Source organism: Lynx rufus, unplaced genomic scaffold, assembly GCF_022079265.1.
Source record: "Lynx rufus isolate CCGP_SWC_20201006 ecotype Redwood Valley unplaced genomic scaffold, mLynRuf1.p SCAF_31, whole genome shotgun sequence".
In the NCBI taxonomy this organism is placed as follows: Eukaryota; Metazoa; Chordata; class Mammalia; order Carnivora; family Felidae; genus Lynx; species Lynx rufus.
This window is the reverse complement of record NW_025814847.1, coordinates 3,197,012-3,217,219: the sequence shown is the minus strand read 5'-3', so window position 1 is coordinate 3,217,219 and position 20,208 is coordinate 3,197,012. Positions and strand designations below refer to the sequence as shown.

General features: G+C 54.7%; 1 protein-coding gene across 2 annotated transcripts; it reads right to left on the bottom strand.

Annotated features, from left to right (window-relative positions):
• Positions 1 to 7,259: 7,259 nt before the first annotated feature.
• ETV3 (ETS variant transcription factor 3) lies at positions 7,260 to 18,561 on the bottom strand. 2 transcript variants are annotated; one of them, XM_047092837.1, is made up of 5 exons: positions 18,480 to 18,561; positions 16,585 to 16,643; positions 15,736 to 15,973; positions 14,377 to 14,492; positions 7,260 to 8,456 (listed from the first exon to the last, which is right to left on the bottom strand). In XM_047092837.1, the coding sequence occupies exons 2-5, from the start codon at positions 16,628 to 16,630 to the stop codon at positions 7,327 to 7,329; spliced, it is 1,530 nt and encodes a 509-aa protein (XP_046948793.1). In that variant the 5' UTR covers positions 16,631 to 16,643; positions 18,480 to 18,561; the 3' UTR covers positions 7,260 to 7,326. The 2 variants fall into 2 exon arrangements, with proteins under 2 accessions (XP_046948793.1, XP_046948794.1); XM_047092838.1 differs by having other exon boundaries at positions 16,585 to 16,640; positions 18,480 to 18,530.
• Positions 18,562 to 20,208: the final 1,647 nt, after the last annotated feature.

The following is a 20,208-nucleotide window of genomic DNA, read 5'->3' as shown; positions in this document are numbered from 1 at the left end:
GGGTCGGGCGGAGTTGGGCAGCAGAAGGCCAGAGCTTGAACAAGCACGGATGCAGACGCTTTCCAGCCGGGCCGGGAGCAGGACAGTGAACAGACCTCGTTACCTGTGGTGGCACGAATGGAGAGCAACACCACCGGCCCGTTTCCCCTCCCCTTTCCTTCCGCCAGTTGCCAAGAGGACAGACGTCACACAAAAACGACACATCTCAAAACACCAGGTGAGGCCGGCTGCCCACCCTCTCACCTGTTTATGTCACTTGGAGGGATGGGGGAGGGGAAGCAATTCGTAACGACACACGGAACTTTGGGTCCTGCCCGGCCACCGCTGGACCCCTGGTTCAACGCTGTTCTCTGCCTCCTGGAGGGAGGGGTCCCTCCACCCTCCTGCCTCCTCCCTACCCCTCTCTGGTGAGGTCCCTGCAGGGCTCCCGGGGCGAGGCCCTGTGCCTCCCTGCTGGTTAGCTCTCTGGGACCAAGGTTGGTTGCAGACCGGCCTTTGGATAGAAGCTGGCTGGGACGGGCACCTGCCAGCCGAGGCGAGGGGCGGCGACGCGGGCCGAGGCCTGGGCTTCTTGTCCGGGCTCAGTCCAGTGTCCGGGCTGCATCCCACCCCGTCGTCTGCCCGGACGCGTCCCCACATCCTGGGGGCTGCGGTCGGAGACCCCGGGGACTGCTCCTCCGGGTCGGCTCGTCTGCGCTGGCGAAGGGTTCCATCTTCGATCTTTCTCCCTCCCTGGTCGGCAGGCAGCCCGGCCCCTGGAGCCTGTCTGACCAGAGCCTCCTGGGCTCCAGACTGGCCCGACAGTGGAGAAACACCAAGGCCGGGGTCCCCCCACGACTTCCTTCTGTGTGTTCATTCTTGCCTCAGAGATCCGAGGCAAGTTGGGGATTCGGAGTCCGGAAACCTGTTTAAATGGCTGGGACAGGTCACCCGTGCCGGGTCTCCTTTCTCTCATCTGCAAACCAGGGATCCTCTCGAGGGGCCAAAGGGGGACGAGAAGGCACTCAGCCCTGCAGAGGAGAGGAGCGTGAAGACAGAGCCGCACCTCAATGAGGAGACATCCGGTCTCATTAAAAGAGTGATTTTGAGGGGTGCCTGGCTGGCTCAGTGGGTGCCACTCTTGACCTCGGGGTTGTGAGTTCGAGCCCCACGTTGGGTGTGGAGATGACTTGAAAATAAAATCTTTACAACAAATGATGTTGAGTACTAAGTGCTTTGTGTGCATCATTCGGTCTCCACAAAATAGGGAAACTGAGGCACAGGCAGGTTCTGTAACCTGCCCATGTCCTAGCCAGGAAAACAGCGGTGGGGGGGGGGGGGCGGCTGTGGGGGCAAGGCCAGCGCCAGCTCACCTCCCCTCCTCTGGGGCTCAGCACAGCTGGCCACAGGACCACGACTGGGAGGGGATGCCGGAGTGGGGGCTGTCTACACAGCAGGCCTTCTGGGGATTTTTAGCTGCCTTCTCGCACACCCTTTGGCCCCTTTCTGTAGGTCTTTCTGTAGGGTCGGGGGCAAGTGAGTGAGGCTGGAATGTGTGAGTCAATCCCGGCCAAAGGGGCGGGAAGGGAAAGACCCCGCTGGGCTATTTAGGGAGCAGCCTTAGTGGGAGGGGTCTCGGTTCATTTTCCTCCGGCTCACGTTCCACGTGGGCGTGAGTTTGCAGCACACACGTGTCGGTGCCCCGGGGAGAGGCAGGTGTGCCGGGAGGGGGGCTCAGCTGCAGGGAGAGGAGACAGAGTGTGAAGAGGCAGGGGGAGAGGGAGCCGCAGGGCACGGCGCCTTCCGCACGGGGACTCCTCCGGGCCCGGGAGCTCGTCACAGAGACACCGTACGCCGCCGAGTGCCACTGTCCCCTCGTCCCTTAGCCTGTCCTTGTATCCCAGGCCTGTGCCCCTACCCCAGGCGAACACCCCTCGTGCGTCTCTTGCTTCTCGTCTGTCCAACAAACGCTCGTCAAGCATCCTCAGGGTTGGCGACGTGCCGGCCCCCGGCTTCTCCACCATCCCGTCAGCGGCCAGACCAACGGCACCGGTGGCAGCGCGAGGCCGTGGTTCAGAGGCCGGCACGGGGGCAACGGGACGCCTCAGGGGAGCCAGGGAAGGGCGACGGCGTGCGAGTGGCATTCTGAGGGATGAGAGGTCACCGGCCAGGGGGAGGGGGAGGAAAAGAGGGCATCCTCGGTCAGCAGGGCCGAGAGGCTGAGCGCACGGGTGGGGCTTGCACGGGGGCCGCACCAGTTCACAGCGCGACTCGGTGTCCCCTCGGCACGATGGGAGCTAGCGGCACCTGCCTCACAGGGTGTTTAAAGGAGCCGACGCCAGGAGGCCCGGCTCGGGCGACTGCTCCGGTTACAACGCAGGCTTTGTGCGGGGCTGCGCGTGGGACAGGGAGGTGACCGGGAGCCCGCCCACCTGAGGGGCTGAGCCCTCTCTTCCCCCTCCCGCCGCCTTGCCCCGCTCACCTCTCTCTCTGCTCGGCATCTAGCAATCCCACAGTTCTGTGCACGGAGGCGGTGACACAGGACGGACCGACCGTGTTCTGACCGGCTGCCTGGCTCCCAGCTCCGGGGTCTGCAGGCACGCTCATTCCCAGCCTGACCGGGTTGCTTCCGGGCCTCGAGCAGCCACCTTTGTCACTGTCCCTTCCCCTGCTCTCCGTGGGCAGGGCTGCCAGCAGGCTCGGGGGGGGGGGGGGGGGGAGGGGGGAGGCTCTCGAGGCCGGGACTGCCACGCTCGGAGGCCGGCCCCGACTCCTGTTACACACGGGGTGTGGCCGCGGCCGGCCCGGGAGAACGTGAACCCTCCAGGCCCCTCCTGAGACCTCCTGCGATCCGCCCTGGCTCTGCGGGCCAGCCTCGGCACCTCCTCCGTCCGGGCCTTCCCGACCCACAGGACCCTCTCGCGGAAGTCAAAGCCAACACCTGGCCGGGCTTCTGCGAACGTGGGGAGCTCGGGGGGGAGGGGGGGCGACGAGATTACAGGGCGTGGCACCATCTTTCTCAGGCGGTGTGGCAGGACATCCGACATCCCACGGGCTCCCCTCCTGCCTCCGGATGGTCATCTTCCGCTGGTTTCCCCGGAACCGGAGCCAGCTTGCCGAGGAACCACAAGCTAACAAAACCGCCTTCACGGAGGTACAAGCGCAAGCCACGGGGTTCACCCCTTCGGAGCGACCGCCATCCTGCGGGCTTTATCAGATCGTCGTGCGAGTCCCGCCGCCAACTGCAGAGCGCTCCTGTCCCTCTGGGAACGCGCGAGGGGTCACAGTCACGCTGCCCTCCTCGCAGCCGCTCAGCCAGGCTGCGTCTCCAGACTCGCCTCTCCCGGACGCTTCGTAGAAACACAATCGCACAGCACAGCCCGCGGCCTACGGGGCCGGCTTCGCCGTGCACTTCTTCCCTTTTTTTAAAGTAAGCTTTAGGCCCGACGTGGGGCCTGAACTCGCGACCCCGAGATCCAGAACCGGAGGCTCCACCGGCTGAGCCGGCCGGCGCCCCTGCCACAGACTCTCACCGGACCCTCCAAACAATCCCGAGGTCAAAATTCCCCCCACGAACTCGTGTCCCCGGCGTCAGCTGTCCTTTGTCTGGCCGCAGCCGCTGCCGCCGGGGTTTCGACAGCCCCCGAGGCGGTTAAAAGACCTGCCCGTCACCGCGCTGGCACCGCGCGAGGACGCGTGGGGCAGGGAGGGTGAGCGGGCGCGGCTCGGCGAGTTCTCTGCCACGACCGCCCCGGCGCGTCAACACCACCGACACCCCGCAGGCGTTACTTAAAAGTATTTTTTTATTTAACTTTAATTTCTGAGGTAAAATACTTTTTCTCTTTCAACTTCCATAACAAAATACAGAGCTATCAGATACCCCTGGAAAAAATATGTATATTATACATATATTTCTATAACATTACATCATATATATATATATAATATATATGCAAAAATTTGAAGACTTTATAGAAAGAGGAACGTCTAAAAGGCACTGCACGATGGAGGCGGTTACTTACACGTACGCACACATGCACGCTGGTTCTGCTGCAGCCACGCCTAGAAGTCCTCCCCCACGCGTGAGCGCCTCACTCCCAGATCCCTGCCTCGCAATTCTGCAACTCAAAGAATGCTTAGCTATGTCGGAACGAATGAGCCGTGACTCCCCCCACCCCACCGAAACGAGAAAGAGAACTGCTCATGAAAGAATGGGTCAAAAAATTTCTTCTAAGCAAATTTAAAACGTATGTTCCATTACCCTTTACAAAATAAAAAGTATAAACATAATTATGGAATAAATTAAAAAAAAAAACCAAAAAACAAGGGACGAACAGCCAACTGACTACCCGCTTGGTGAGAAGTGATGTACTTCAACTACTTTTTAATGCTTCGCAGGGTCTCTTGGCCCACAGAGGACTAGGGCGCGGCGTCTCCCTGTCGGCTGGCGAGCTGGGTTTAACGCAGTGCAGCTTGAAAACTGGGGTGAAGGGACCTGGTGGATCGCCTGCTACACACCTAGCCATCCTTTAAAAAAGAAGAAGGAGCTCAGCAGCGCCGGATGCCCTTGGGAGACCACTACTGTTCCCTCTATAGTCAGAAAAGCAAACTGTTTGCATGAACAAGTTCTTGATTGATGAAATCCAAGAAGTAGATCTGCAAAGTCTGAAAGGTTTGGCGCAGCAAAACGTGGGGGGAACGGGAGAAACAGGCCCGGTCTCGTCCCCCTTTCCCTGCCTGCTGCGGGACAGGGATGAAATGCGGCGAAAAGAGCTAGGACTGGCTTTGTGCCGGGCCAGGGAGACAGGTGCCTGCCGGAATGGGTCCCCTGGGGTGAGGAGGCACCTCCCACCCCACTGCCCCGGGAAATGTCGATGACTTCCCCATTCCGGGTCCCCTTCCTGAGCAAGGCTGGCTCTGTAGGAGGGCCCTTCCCGACGCCAGCCGGCGCACAGTGCAGATCAACCAACGATTTACCAGAGGAATGGCAGCCAAAGAAAACAGTAAACACCAAACAATTTCTTAAAGCCAAAAAACATTTCTCATGGAGTTGAACGTTTTTCGAGTGTGTTTTTTCAAGTGTAAAAGCGGTGACTTTTTGTTCACACAGAAGCAGCATCTAGGAATTAATTCTGGCACTTGGGTTCCAGGGGTTTCCAGGTATGCATCACGGATTTTCCTCCCTCTTATTTTAAAGGCCTCGAGTTTCTATTCCTGAGTTCATACCGACACGTGCTGGCCCCCCCCTCTCGTGGACAGGGAGGGGGGCCGGCCAGCCACCCTGGTTAGATTGGGCAATGCCACGCAGAGATCCTTCCTCCACCTGCCTGGGCTTGCTTTCTGATCCGAGGTAAGAGGTGCAGAGAAAGAAACGGACAAAAACATAACCAACCCCAAGGAGGCTGAACGGGGAGCCCTCTGCAGCCTGACCAAAGCCTGAGTTGATAGACCACTCTCCTGAGCCCTTCCTAGGGAAAGACAAGTCACTATTTGGAAATCTGAACGAGGACACCTGCCAGAGAATAGCACGATGGACTCAAGACATCCCAAGCCACCTACCAACCCACTCACCTGCTCTGACCTTCCCCCGCCCCTCCCGCATGCACTCTTTTAAAAAAGACCCTCCCCCCCCATTAAAAGACAACCTTTGAATGCTTCTTAGTATACAGTTTCCTCAGGCTAAGGTGCAGTCAGGGATTTCGCCACTTCCTAGACAGCGTCCCTGTGCCCGCTCCCTGCCTCCATCGGATAGGGAGTCATCTCCTCTCTCCCTGCCTCCTGGACGCCGGGCAGACGTGAGCCGGTCCGGCATCTCGGCACACCTCGCAGTTACGCGTGTGCGCACACGGGTGGCTGTGGCTTCTCTCTGCCCCCAGTCAGGTCTCTCTCACTTCACGTAAGAGCAGTACTTTCCCGTTCCTTCGTGCCGAGGGAAGGGGATTCCCCATGGAGAAACCGCTCCTCGCCATCTGTAAACTGGAGTCTCGGCGGGGGGCGGGGGGAGACGGCCAGCTGATCAGGAGGATTAGAACAATCTAGGGAAATGGGTACACCAGGAACGGCACCACCACGACAGGACGGACACCAACTCCCGCGCTCCCCCCAGGCTCTTGGCATCTGGCCGCCTTCTGTGTCTCCGCCCGCCTCGCCCTTCAGTCTCCGCCGACATCCACTCGCACCCCGGCTACCTTCTGAATTTTCAGGTATCACCTGCCCCTGTCGCCCACAATCCCGCCGTCCTGCTTCTCGTCCCGGTGACGCTCAGGGGCACAACTAAATGCCAACTCGAAACTTAACCCTGTTTCGACGCTCCTGGCTTGTCTGCAAAGTTGTCCGTGCCCTTCTCTGGGCTTCTGCCGACAGACCCGTATCAGGTGAAAGTATGCTCATTGTTAAGGCTCGACTTAAGAAACAGCCAGAGAACCAGACGCAACGCAAAGACATCTCCCACGTCGTGCTGCTCAGCGCGCCCACGGCCACGCTGCAGCCTGGCTCTCCAAACCCACGATGGAGAAGGAAAGATGAAGATCATTTTTGTATGTGTTTTGTTTTTAAAGGCATTGGGTTATGTCCTCCCGCCCTCTTCTTGCTTCCCTGAACCAGAGTTTACAGCTCCTCACTACGGGAAGCAGGGGTAAGTCTGAGAAACCTGCAGTGGGGCCCCCGGCCCCGCCCCTGTGGAACCCCCAACCCCCGCCTGTGACCGGCGCAAACGTCTCACGTTTCCTGCAAACGGTTTTTTTTTTTTAAAGCAAAGGAAAAAACGCCAAACAACAACAACAAAGGAAAAGAGGAAAAAAGCAACATCTGAACACGCCCCCCCGTCCCAGTAAGACAGGTTATCTCATTCCTCCCCTGAAATAATTATACAGAAACCTCTCAGGCGACACCCATAGTATGAATGGGCTCTCCCCACTCACCCTCCTGATCATGCCCTATTCCCTTTTACGTGTATCTCTCAGAGCAAAAGAAATTCATTAATGGCTTTCCATATATAAATACAATAGAAAAGAAGTCTGGAACCTGAACTAGACGGGGCCAGGCGTAGCGAGGCCCCCGAGAGAGTTTGTCGGGAAGTGTGAGCCTCCCCAAGAAGCGGAGGCCCCTCCTCCTCTCAGTTCATCGACCTCCCCGCGTGCTACTCACCAGGGAAAGTGTTCATACCCCACCTAATTTACAACAGAAGATGCCCATCCCGTCCCCCAAACATAAAAATACAAGTCTATGCCCCTAGAATGATCAAACCAGTCTAACTCCCTCCCCCCACCCCCCCCCCCCCAATCTCGCTACATAAATACACGGACGCGTGTGACTAGAGTACAAACGGTCCCCGACCCCCCGCCAGTTCTAGGCGTCGGCGGCCGCGGCCAAGCCCCGGGGTCCCGGCCCCCTCCAGAGGGCCGCGCCGTTCTTACTCGGCTGGCGGGCTCCAGGGCCATCGTTCCAACGCCGCTTCAACCGGAGCTTGGGGGGCATCAGGGCGTCTTCTTTCTTCTCAGGCGCGTTGGGCTCTCTGCCAGGCCTGTCCTCACTGTCTTCAGCCACCTCTAGGGGCTCTTCGCTCGGGGTGCCGACGGGTGCGGAGGGCCAGACCGGCACAGCCGGGCGGGCAAAGAGGGTGCCCTTCTCCTCCTCCGTGGTCCTGCCCGGCACAGGGCCCTCTTCCTGGGAGCGCTCCTCCTCCCGCGCCAACTGCCCGAGGCTCTCCGGATCCTTGTCGGAGGCCGGCTCCACCTTAATTCTCGGGGGGACAGGAGCCACGGGGGGAGCAGTGACGGGGGCGGACTCCTCGCTGCTCTCCACCCTCTCCCGGTTCTTCCGCCCAGCTGGCGGGGGCTGCAGCTTGATGGAAAACTGGGCCGACTCCTCAGGATGCATCTGGCACTGCAGAGGCGGGACCACGAGGCCCGGGTAACGGGGGAATGTCCGCGGACTCAGGTGGTAGTTGAACACGGAGCAGGCTTGAGAATGAAGGTAGTGTTTCATTTCCTCAGGGTTGAAGGAGAAGCAGCCGCTGCCGGCGAAGGGGCTCAGGCCCGGGGACGGGCTGTAGGAGAAGATGGTGGGCGTCAGGGACAGGGCTGGGGAGATGGGGACGTTGAGAACGCCTCCACGGCCAGGGAGCGGAGAGACGGCGAAGGGGCTGTGGGGGTCAGGGTACATCCCGGGCCTGGTGAACAGAGGAAGCATGATGTCCGGCTTGCGTTTCTGATGGCCGATCCCTCCCGCACCGACGGCACTCCGCGAGGACAGGAGGTCCACGCCCCGGCGCCAGTCGGCGGCCGAGCCGTCGTCCAGCTCCGGCAGCTCCGCCTTTCTCTCGGCGCCGTTACCGGACTCCTGGCCAGAAGCGGCAAGGGAGCCGGCGGAGAACCGCCCGGGCTGCACGTCGCCCGTCGGAGAATGGGTGTCCAGAGGGGGGAAATGGAACCGGGAAGAGGCCGTCGGCACTGGTGGCGCACTCTGGGGGACCACACCTGTGGGGGCGGAGGAGACAAAGGCCACTTTAGAGGACTGGTCACCCACCGCCGGCACGCTCAGCCTGATAAGCAGCACCCTGGTAAGCAGCACGGGGGGGGGGGGGGGGGGGGTCTACAGCTCGTCACAGCAGGAAGCACGCGCTCTGCCCCTCCCCCCCCCCCCCCAGCAGCTGCAGCTCAGCTCCCTCCCCAGGAGGCGGCTGCTGTGGGCTCCCCTAGCCTCCTGCCCGCCGGGCGTCCGAAATCACATTTCTTATTTGTCTGTCCTCCAACATCACGTCCACCACAGTGGGGACTCCCCGTTGTTTGCAACTAGATGTAATAAAGCAGCCGGGGGCCAACGGGTTCGTCGGGGCCCAGTCTGGGTCAGCGGGACGAACAGATGGGCACACGAGCCTTCTCCTCGGCGACTCAAACTACTGTGCGTGTATCACCTGTTGCAATTCTCAGCTTTGCAAAGAGTCTTTTTTTATTTTTTAAAAAAAAATTTTTTTTTTTTTTTCCAAACGTTTATTTATTTTTGGGACAGAGAGAGACGGAGCATGAACGGGGGAGGGGCAGAGAGAGAGGGAGACACAGAATCAGAAACAGGCTCCAGGCTCTGAGCCATCAGCCCAGAGCCTGACGCGGGGCTCGAACTCACGGACCGCGAGATCGTGAACTGGTTGAAGTCGGACGCTTAACCGACTGCGCCACCCAGGCGCCCCAAGTCTTTTTTTATTTTTATAAAAAAAATGTACTGAGCCCCTCAGTACTTTCATAGTTTGGGCTGTATCAATAAAACAAGCGAGCAAATCAAACACAAACAAAACTGGAAAGGACATGTATGTAAAGCAATGCATTAAAAGCCCAAAGACTCTGCACCTCACATACAAGGTCACGAACAAGACCATATTTAAGAGCAAAAACAGCTTAAAAAAAAGAAAAGGCCACGTGTTTACTAAGGTGAGTTGCTGTGGTAGATCCTTTGTCATTTCTGATACACAATCACTACAGAGATTCAAGTATTTTTTGATGTCTGTAAATCTATTTTCCTCTAACAAATTCCATACAATGCTCTCCGTTCCCATCCTGCTTTCAAGCACTGAAGAGGCTGGGAGAAAACGGAGGACCTACTACCCCCCTCTCCCACGTCTGCCTGCTGGTACCGAAACTTTAACTGATGCAAAAACCAACACCACACTAAACATCAGCCTCAGAGGCCTGCGAGTTCTCAACTCCCCCCAAGGTCCTTCTATAAACAAGTCAGAGGAAAGGGATGCCATCTGAGGCCTCAGAGACCCTTTGGGCCCCTGGGAGGTACCAGTGGCTTCTATCAGTGATGATGTCAGGAGGGCTTTCTACACTCTTGAGGCAGAGATATGGGAGAAGGAAAAAATAAGAAAAGCCAAGTAAATGAAAGTACCAGACCAAGGAGAAGAAACAAGAGGGTGTAAGGCCTGGTGTGGTCGGAGAGCGCCCCCATCAGTTGCCCCCTTCCGTTGCTGACACAATGGGCCATCCTCAGCCAGGACTCTACAGGTGGCCGGGCTGTGCACTGTGGCTTTCTAGGCACACGCGACTGAGGAACTGTGCCAGAGTAGCATTTCCCAAACCGAAGTTCCGCGGAAACGGCTCCGTAGGGCCTTTTTCCCCTAAAGCCAGTAACTCAATCTTACAACTGGAAAAACTGGTAGATGACCTTGTATATACAATCCGAGTAGCATCAAGGTCGTCTCAGGCCAAAAGGATCTCTTCTACCAGCCTATTAGTGGCTAAAATTCTCTTTTGGACTCATTTGCGTCTTAATTTTGTATTAAGAGCACATGTACCGAAAAGCAAAAAAGCTGCTTCTATGTGTTTGGAAGGTGTGTTCTGGGGAGCGGCAGGGAGGGAGGAAGGTCCTGTCTCCTAGACAGTCTGTTTTCTTTTTTTAAACTTCTACTTCCTTCTTCACACAGGCTAAGGTATGCTGATTTGCAATAAGAACAGAGAACACACGTGCTGGGGCAGCACTATGGGCCCTCGCCTCCCACGCTGAGTAGCAGCAACACTTTTCTATGGGGTAGATGTGCTGAGAGAACAAATCTAAGATTTTGTTTGAAAAACTGAGCTTGCTGCTTAAAACACTTTGAATAACACTGCTTTAGAACAAGACCGCCTTCGAGGAGCCACTATGAAATCTGGGTGGCAAGGCTGCAAAATCTGGGTTTGAATCTCAGTTCTGGGGGCACCTGGGTGGCTCAGTCAGTTGAACATCCGACTTCGACTCGGGGCCTGATCTCGCAGCTCATGAGTTCAAGCTCCCATCGGGCTCTGTGCTGATGGTGCACAGCCCATTCTGGAAACTCTGTCTCCCTCTCTCTCTCTCAAAAATAAATACACATTAAAAAAAATAAAAAAAGACATTGAATCTCAGTTCTGGCACCTTCTACCTTGTGGCCTGTAACCAACTGGCTTTTAACCCCCTTTTGCAAAATGGAAATAACAGGACCGTTGCCTACTTTCAAACCCTCGCCCTACCACTTATTAGCTGTGTGACTCTGGATAATCTACTCATCTTTCTGTGCCTCAGATTCCTTACCTGTAAAATGGATAGTAAAAGGACTAATCCTCATGTTATAAAAACTAAAGGGGTTGCAGCACCTGGGTGGCTCAGTCAGTTAAGTGTCTGACTCTTGATTTCAGCTCAGGTCATAATCTCACGGTTCGTGAGATCGAGCTCCGAGTCGGGCTCTGTGTGGACAGCACAGAGCCTGCCTGGGATTCTGTCTCTCTCTCTGTCGCTCCCTTATTTGCTCTCTATCTCTGAAAATAAATAAAAATAAAAAACTTAAAAAAAATAAGTAAAAGGTTTAATATTTTTATAAAGTCCTTAGGATAGTACTGGCACACAGCTAACTACGTTAACTATTTGTTACAACGAGTAATTTTTTACTACACGGTAATCATCGTTTAAAAATAAAAACTGTAAAAGACATGTAGTTTGATTACGTACCATATGTTAGACAAGAGTATTAGAGCAATGTCTTATTTCCTGGGTGTGTTAATGTTATTGTGGTTGTGGAAGAGAAGGTCCTTGGAACTACGGGGGGAACATGGGAGAAATGTCGTGTTGTCTGCAACTTAACCTCAAAAAGACTCGTTGGTGAGTTTGAGCCCCACATCAGGCTCCGTGCTGACAGAGCCTTCTCTGTCTCAATCTCTCTTTCAAAAATAAACTTAAAAAAAAAAAAGAGAGAAAAAGCAAATGTGGCAACGACGTCGACCATTAGTGAATCTAGATGGAGGAATCACTGTTCTATTTTTTGCAATTTTTTTTCATAGGTTTAAAGTTTTCCAAAATAAAGAGAACTGTAAAAACCCAGGCTGGGGGTGAGGAGGCACAGAGTGAGAGCTCTCAAATCCCTCCTTGGAATGGCCTGTCCTGCCCACCCCCCCACCCTGACAAGTAACCATTTTCACTAGTACCTTCTGCATCTTCCCAATGTTTCTTATGCAAAGACAGTAAACGTTAAAAGACACATATACAATAACGTATTTCATAGCACGCTTTCAAGATAAACATGAAATGCTGTACGTAGAAGTACTTCTGATGCCACCCACATGTTAAGCACCCTACCCTAAACTGTCAACAGCAAGGACTGCTAGGAAGGGAAAAGAGCGCTCACTTTGCTTTTCACTCTAAGTTTCTGTATTATTTGGGTATGTTACCATCAGCATCTACTGTCTCCTAAAAGCACACACATATCGCCACCATCTGGACATGACCCGTCTGACCTCCAGAATCAAAATCCACAGGGCTCTGCTACGGAGAGTGCTTATCACATTTTACACCGTTACTCCGAATTGTGCTAGACCTCATATATCTGATCTCTCCCGCTAAATTTTAAGTTCCTTGAGGGAAAGAACTCCTCCGTAATCTTTTCTTTTTGTCTTCAGGACTTAACACGTTATCTGTTGAGCAAATGAATGAATCCCAATTTGGGGGAGGAAAGTATGACCTATTAATAAACAAGAGTGAGTGTCAATAGCTCAGTCTCTCAGGAATTGTTTCCTGAGAAACTATTCAACAACTCTGTACAATAACTCTACTCAACCTGCCCTCATCAATCTCTGACTTTGCCGTCATCCGTCATTTTATCATCTGTAAGATGTGAATCTGGAGATGTATAGTTTAGTAGGCTGGGAGAGTTAAATGACAGAATTCATAAACACACCCAGCAGAAGTACCTTCATTAAGCAGTTGTTCAATAAATGTTACATTTCCCCGTCATCATAAAAGTTAAGCCTGAAACAACATTTGGTCTGGGTAAAAGTCCTTTATGAACTGATGACTCCAGTTGTTTGGAGTTATCTGTACCCAGGACGTATGCAACCAAGTGGTATACACAAACAAAATGTATACTCTTTTCCTTTCCCTGTGACTTTTCATTTGATCAGGGTCCTGAGCTTAGTTAAGGATCAAGGTTGGTCCGATTGCTTTCATCAGGGAGAACAGGCTGTGCTAGGCCAGTACTGTTGGGCTAGCACACCAGAGACTTCACAGAGTGAGGGGCCCGATTTTCCTGCCCCGGAAAAGCATATAACTCCCAAGGGCTAATGGATGTGTCCCATTCCAGGCTCTTCAAGTGGCTGGCTGGACTTCAGGGTTTTCAATAGGAAAAAATGGGTCCAAACAAAAGCAGTGAACCTTTTTCAGGCAGGAGGTATGGAACACCAACATTTTCTTCAAAATTGTTGGTGTACTACCCATCCATAGTCTCAATTCCCTTAGGTACGCAGAAGGGGACAGGAGCGAAAACAGAGGAAACAAGATTCCAGTGACTAGAATGGGTCTGATTTCCTAACACCTCTCCCTCAGGCACAAGGAAAGAAAACAGGTTGTAATTAGAGAGATGCATTCCAATACCACTTTTTTTTTTTCAAGCGCATGCCCCAGGGATAGGAGGGAGTGGCTACAGGAGAGACAGGACTTTACCGATAGGAGAGTCAAGCTAAAACTGCCCTAACTTGTTGTGTGTAGTAATTACCTATCTACAATGGATCTCAGCAGTATATTCTCCCGGCCACACCCCCGCTCTGATTTTTCAAGTTTCTTCCAACTTTTCTCTGAGAACTCAGAATCTGCAGAATTACAATCAGATTTCTTTGCCTTAACACCCAACTCCACAAAAACACAGTATTGATGGGCTGGTCAGAAACTAAATACAATCTGTTTTCTTGGACAGGGATAAGACTTCCATCTGAAACAAAACAAAAGCAAACCCGTTCTAAGAGGGTGCCTTCTGCAAGGGCAGAGGCAGACCTCAACTCTTCGTGAGGAGTGGTGATGGAAAGTGGTTAGAGGAGAGTCTAGAGGGAGCCTTGCTGCACGTAAGAGGAAAGAAGGTCAAACAACCCCAGATCTTAGTCTCTGAGGAGTTGCTAGTGCAGATCAAAGACCCTGCTTTTCACTGCAAACATATGAACCTCCCCTTCTGTGATTAAGGATGCTGTGGTTTTGATGATATTCACTCGATAAGGGAGAGCTTGGTAGTTTCATAGAAAATCGGAAGTGTTTGTAGAAACAGGCCCTCGTCTATGAAAGAGCCTCTGGGCAGGGTGTTAACACTCTGAGTTCTGACCTGAAAGATGAACACAGACCTGTGGAACATAGTTCCTAAAGAAGACAGAACAAGAATATCTGGGAGATACAAAAAACATGTAGAAAAGGCAACCAAAGACACAACTAAACACACCTCTTCTGAGGCTGCAAAGGCTGTCACTCCCTGTACAGGACAAATAGGGAAACCTGAACAAGACCCTGGAGGCAATCCACCTGACTTCAGCACTTCTAAAAATCCTTCAACATGCCAGGACTTAGACTTGGGCTTTTAAAATCCTTTCTCAATTCAAAATTCATCCCCCCCGCCCCCCAGAACAGTCTGCTTCTTACCACTTGACCGGATGTTGATGAATGGGTAGTTAGGCATCACCAGCTTGTTGAAGTTAAATTTATAAGTAAATCTTTTCCCTTTTGTTTTATGAAGGATCCTCTTGTTATAATAGTATCTGTAAAAATAGGAATACGTGTCAATTTACCTTCTAGCTACTGACGGTTCTTGATACACTTAGGTAACCATCGAGACAAACGGTTCTTGCTCTAAATTACATGGAAGCGTCACTATCCTTCCGCAGCCTGGCCTTCAGGTTAGGGCTGGGAGACCTAAGAGCTTCCATTTCCCATTCCATTTTCAAACTAGGTTCTAGTGCCTGGCTAGGGCTTTGCAAAGACAATCGCACTCTCAGATCCTGAACACCTATCCCAGCCCCAGCCACCTTTTTGTCGTCCATCGCTCTACACTTTCAGTTCCATTCTCTGTTTCCTTCCTATCCCACTGTATGTCGCCGCCTTGCCCAGGTGGGGGCAGACTAGTCTCTTGGGAGACCTGATTAAGGCTAGTCTGGAGACCTGAGCGCAAAGCGCAGACACAGAAACGCAGAACCGTTTGATGGTGGCAGGTCAAACAGTCGTGTACCCTGATCTGGGAAACAGCTGTCGGCCTGGCCTGCCTCACTTTCACGAGGATGAGAGCGGCTCCAGCACAGCTGCCGCAGATTTGACGCTCAAGGTCGCTAAGAAGGAAGAGAGGCAGGGGCTTCAATGGACCCGGAGTCTCTGGCATCGCATCTATTCAGCAGCGCGGGTTATAACCTACCTTCTGGCCCCTGGAGGGCTAACGGGTTATGAAATGTAAAAACTGACAAGGGGAGAAAAAAAGAACCCGAGAAACCTTGAAGTGGTCAATCTTTAGACCTGCTGGAGCGACCTCTGGACCGACAACGGAGCTCCCAGATACGGCTGCTGAAAGGTGAGGTCACTGCCATTCAGCGAACCCTCCTCCCGTGTGCTTGCCTCACTTTTCTGTTTCTTCTAGGAAAGCCTAAAGAGAGAAAGTCTAACCAACCTCTAACAGGGAAGTCTAAACTCATCCTTTGGATTCTAAGTGAGCTCCAATCCATGTTTCACCACACACCCTCGCCCACTGCAGAGCGGACTCGGTTGTCTGTCAGGATCCGATGCCAACCACGCTGGAATCCCTCCTACATATGACCAAAGATATGCCTTTCCCTCCTGTGCCTGTGCTACTCAGATCCAGAAGCTCTTATACTCCCACTTTAAAGCCACACGTTGCTATTCACTTCGACAGAGCAGTCTCTTACCACCTGATACCCTTTCTATCCAACATTCACCCAACTGCTTCGTCTCCTTCCAATCTCTTAAAACCGTGGATCTGGGAATCCTTTCCCTCACCTGAGGGCCCGGCTCAGCTTGTCGTAATTCATCTGTGGTTTGCACTTCCTGCGGCCCCAGAGGCGGGCCACCTCGTCCGGGTCCTTGATGACAAACTCGCCGTACTCCCCCTGCTGCCAGGCGATGACGTGGCGGAACTCTTCCTTCTGCAGCAGCTCCAGGATGAAGTGCCACAGCTGGATCTGCCGGGAGCCTGGGGACGACTCGGTTTTGTAGGCCCAGTCGGGAAACTGATACCCTTTAATGTGAAAAGGGCAAGATCAAGGTAGTCAGGAGTCGGGCACACACCTATCAGTATCCCCGACCTCGCACCCCGACGCTCAGAATCTCAGGAGTGCTGTGCAAACATGCCATAAACACCCCCTCGGTCAGCTGGGGCTGACACAACAGGGGAGGGGAGAGCAAAGGCGCGTCACCTTCCCTGGGGCAATCATCTGATCTGCTAGAGCCGGACGGCGCACCAAGGTGTCCCAACCTGTCGCCCTTTCCTACGCTACTAAATCTCACACCTACTTTCCACGAGGGCATGAGAGTTCCAACAGAAACAAACGGGAAAGACAAACTAACGTTTTAGGAAAGTAGAGCTGAAAGACCCCTTACCCTGCCCCCTCCCCCAGGGTGGAGCTGTGTCTCCAACAGGGAGGAGACTCAAGCCCGGGATAAAGGTGTGGTGACCAGACACGTTAAATATACTTTCATAAGAAACAAGCCCACAACTGTGCTGGCGGTATCCACCCAGTCAGACCGTCTGGTCACAGCCTGACATCTGTGAACAGAGCCCCAGTGGAGAGAAAAGGAACCCCGGGAGGAACATTCCAGGTACATCAGAGATGATTAACTTCTGCTCACCTCCACCTCCTTCTGGCTTTTCCACGATGCTACAGCCTGCTTTCATTTTCACCCTCCTGCTGAGAGACACAAGCCACATCAATTACTTTAAGGTGCTATTTGTTTATTATCCTCCCAACGTTTTCCGGCACAGCCTTTTCCCCACCTTCCTTCCCTGTCTTCCCTCCTTATGTAACCCGCTTTCTTTCCAATAGGTCACCTCCAAACTGCTAATCCCCAAGTCATCGAATGATGGTCCTCGGGTCATCGGCTTCAAAGGCCATAATTACCTCTCACCTGACTTCAAACCACAAAGTGCAAACACTGTCTTTAGTATTTGCTTTCTTCCCCCAGACCGGCCCTTCAGATGTAAAAAAAAAAAAAAAAAAAAGGAAGAGTGCCGTGAAATGGGTCCAGAGAGGCAGCCCAAACAAGCCAAACCGTTCTCTTCGATTACCAGACAGGCCCAGATGCCAAGACACACATGCCTGAGTTCACCCAGATGTACCAGTTTAAAAGGGTGAAAAAATCCAAGTCCCTGTGCCACTCAAGAAAACATCTGATTTTGATTTATTTCGACTTATATGAGACGGGAGAAGGAAACTCCTCCCAGTCGGAGACTGCCCCCTCCTTCTTGAAAAACACCGTGGGATACAGGAAGTAAACACACCACATGTACAGTTACGTTACTTGGAGAAGTATTTTTACATCTTCTCCCTTTAACGGGGAGGGGAGAAGGCCGGCATTTCTGAGAAGCTTCTGTTGGGGAGGTGGAGGAGTCTGGCTGATCTGAACTCATTCCACCCAGACTTACAGCTCCTCGATAAGTTTCCTGTTCCCGGCAGCAAGCAGCTTTGTGTCGGTCAACCCTTCAGCAAAAAGGAGGGAGGGGTGAAGCTGCCTCAGGGAGATGCGGGCAGGAGGGGGCAGGGCCACACTCTCGGTTCCCCAGGGTGGATGACAGGGCCGCAGCACCCACATCAACAAGAGCGCTCAAGGCCGGAATGTAGGTGCCTCAATGGCCTCAGGGTGGGGTGGGGTGGGGGCGAGTTCCTGATCTTGGAAATTTCATCTAAACAGAATTCCTCTAGATCCTTTGAGCTCTTTTTCTCACCATATACGTTAGGATAATCAGTAAGCTTCAGTCTATAAAACGACCAGGGAACGAGGGCGACAGAAACACCCCAAAGGAAGGAGAAAACAGACACAAACACAGACACGCAGTCCCACACACAAGATACACAATAACAAGGCCTCAGAGCTCAGAGGCCAGCGCTTCCTCTCCGGGCTGCTCCCATCTCCGCGACCGCGACGGAGGAAAAACACTGCTCTCCGCCGCTCCAGGAAGCTGCCCCGGACTCTGAGCGCCGGATCGCTCCGTCGGAACGCGGGGCCCCCATTCTGCCGCGGGAATGCCCTCCAACCGCAAGACTCGGGGGTGCAAGTCCCGCCGCGGCAAGGACCTGACCAGGAACCTTCCTCCCGACCCCCCGGCTCCCCGATCGCCCCCTCGCAGGAGCCCGGAGACGCCTCTCCCTGCCGCCCACAGAGTCCCCGCGAGGCCGCTCGTCGCACGTCTGCAACCTCCCCGGGCCCTCGCCCTTCCACAGCTCGCGGCCCGCCCGGGAGGGCGAGGCGCGCCGAGGCCGGCGCTGCGGCTCCGCGGCTGCGGGGTCCCGGCCCCCGGAGCCTGTCTCCCTCCTGCCTCCGGCCAAGCCGGCCTCGCCCCGGGGCCCCGCGGAGCCACCACACGAACGCGCTCCGGCTCCCCTCACACCCCGGGGCCCTGCCGCCCCCGCGCTGCCGGCGGCCCGGCCGGGCCTGTGCGTGGCCCGCTGGGCGGCCCGACCCCGGGGATGCCGCCCGCGAGGCTCCGGGTCGGCCCGCCAAGGCCCGGCGACGAGGCCGGGGCTCACCTCTCCCCGGCGCGGCCCGTCTTCGCTCCGGTCTCCTCCGCGGCGTCTCCGGCTCCTCCTCATCCACCCCAGCAGGAAGTGACCTCGGCGGCCGCTGTCGTCACTTCCGCTCAGGGCAGGGGGCGGGAAACGGGGCGGTGCCGTCCGGCCGGGCTCCCCGCCTGGGCCGCGCCCCCGTCCTTCTCGTCTCCGCAGACGCCGACTTCCGCCGCGGCCGTCGCCCCGCCCCCGCGCGCTCCCCCTCCCGGGCGCCGCGCCGCGTCACGCCGCGGGGACACGTCACGCACGCTGGCGGGGGGCGGGGGGGCGCGGGCGGGCCGGGGGAGCCGCGCGAGGGGGCGGGCCGGGCTGGGCCTTCGCGGAGGGAGGGGGCGTGCGGCAGATCCCTCGCGAGAGTCGGGGCGCCCTGCCCGCCGAGGGGCCTCTCCGAGCCCGGGGGAGGGTCGCCGCGGGGACCTTAGGGGCGGGCCGCGTCCGGTCCTGCTGTCCGGAGCCCGCTGGCTCGCCTCCTCCCTAGGTCGTTCTTGTCGCAGGGACAGTTCGCCGTGCGGGGCCTCGGGCAGGTGGACCCCGCCTCCCCCAGCCGCGCGCGGGTGCGGGCCTGTGTCACGGCGGGGGGGTGGGTGGAGGGGAGTGGGCGGTCGGCAAGGGAGGAGGAAGGCCGGATAAGAGCGGCAGCCCCGGAGGAGGGACCCGGGACTGAAGGGGAGTTGACCGGCGTGTGGGGTCAGAAGAGGGCACTTCGTGTTGTCCTGGTGTTCCCCTGGTGCCTTGACATACCCAGGCCACAGACGCGTGGGGACGTCAGCATCCCGTGTTGGAAAAGGTGGCTTCCACTTGTGAATTTGCCACTAGCCATTCTCTAGCTGTTGATCGATTGACTGGACCTCAGGTTGCCTTTTTTGTTTAAAAAAGAAAGGACGGGGCACCTGGGTGGCTCAGTGGGTTGAGCTTCTGACTCTGCCTTTCAGCTCAGGTCAGCCCCGGTCCCGCTCCGTGCGCGGCGTGGAGCTGCTGAAGAGTCTTTCTCTCCTTCTACCCTGTTCCCCCACTCACTCTCTCTCTCTCTCTCTCTCTCAAAAACAAACACCCCCCCCCCCCCAAAACAAAAACCACAAAAGGACAATAGCATTGAGGATGTAAGGTCTTTTCTAGTTAGAAAAGGCTACGACGTAGGTGAATAAAATGAGCACAATTTTAGTGCCATAGAGACGATTACCAAGATTACCAATACCTGCAGCTATACCCTGAGCTCTTTGTAAGGAACTGTCTACAATCTTTTGTATCTTCTACATAGTACCTAGAACAATGTCTTACACGTGAGTATCAGATGTTTGGTTGAACATTCTTTTTAAAATCATTTAAGCGGAATGATGTAAATTGTAGTTGGATCCTAGTGCCTTCATGTACTAGCTGTGTGACCCCCCCCCCCCCGCATTAAGTTATTTAACTTCTCTGTGTCAGTTCCTATAGTATCGGCTCATGTGGTTGTATTAAATGCGTTAAGACATGTGGGGGGGGGTTAAAAAGAGCACATTGTAAACATGGCAGGTGAACAAATATTGGCAAAAATAATCATAAGAATCGTTATCATAAAAATCCTCAAATTCTCACACCACCGTTGCAAATTTTATTGGTTGTGTCAGCTCAGAAACCAGCATGATTGGGAATGAGCAGCTTCCTCTGAAAGTCTGAAATTGTTAACTTTTGGCTCAGCTCTCAAATTGTC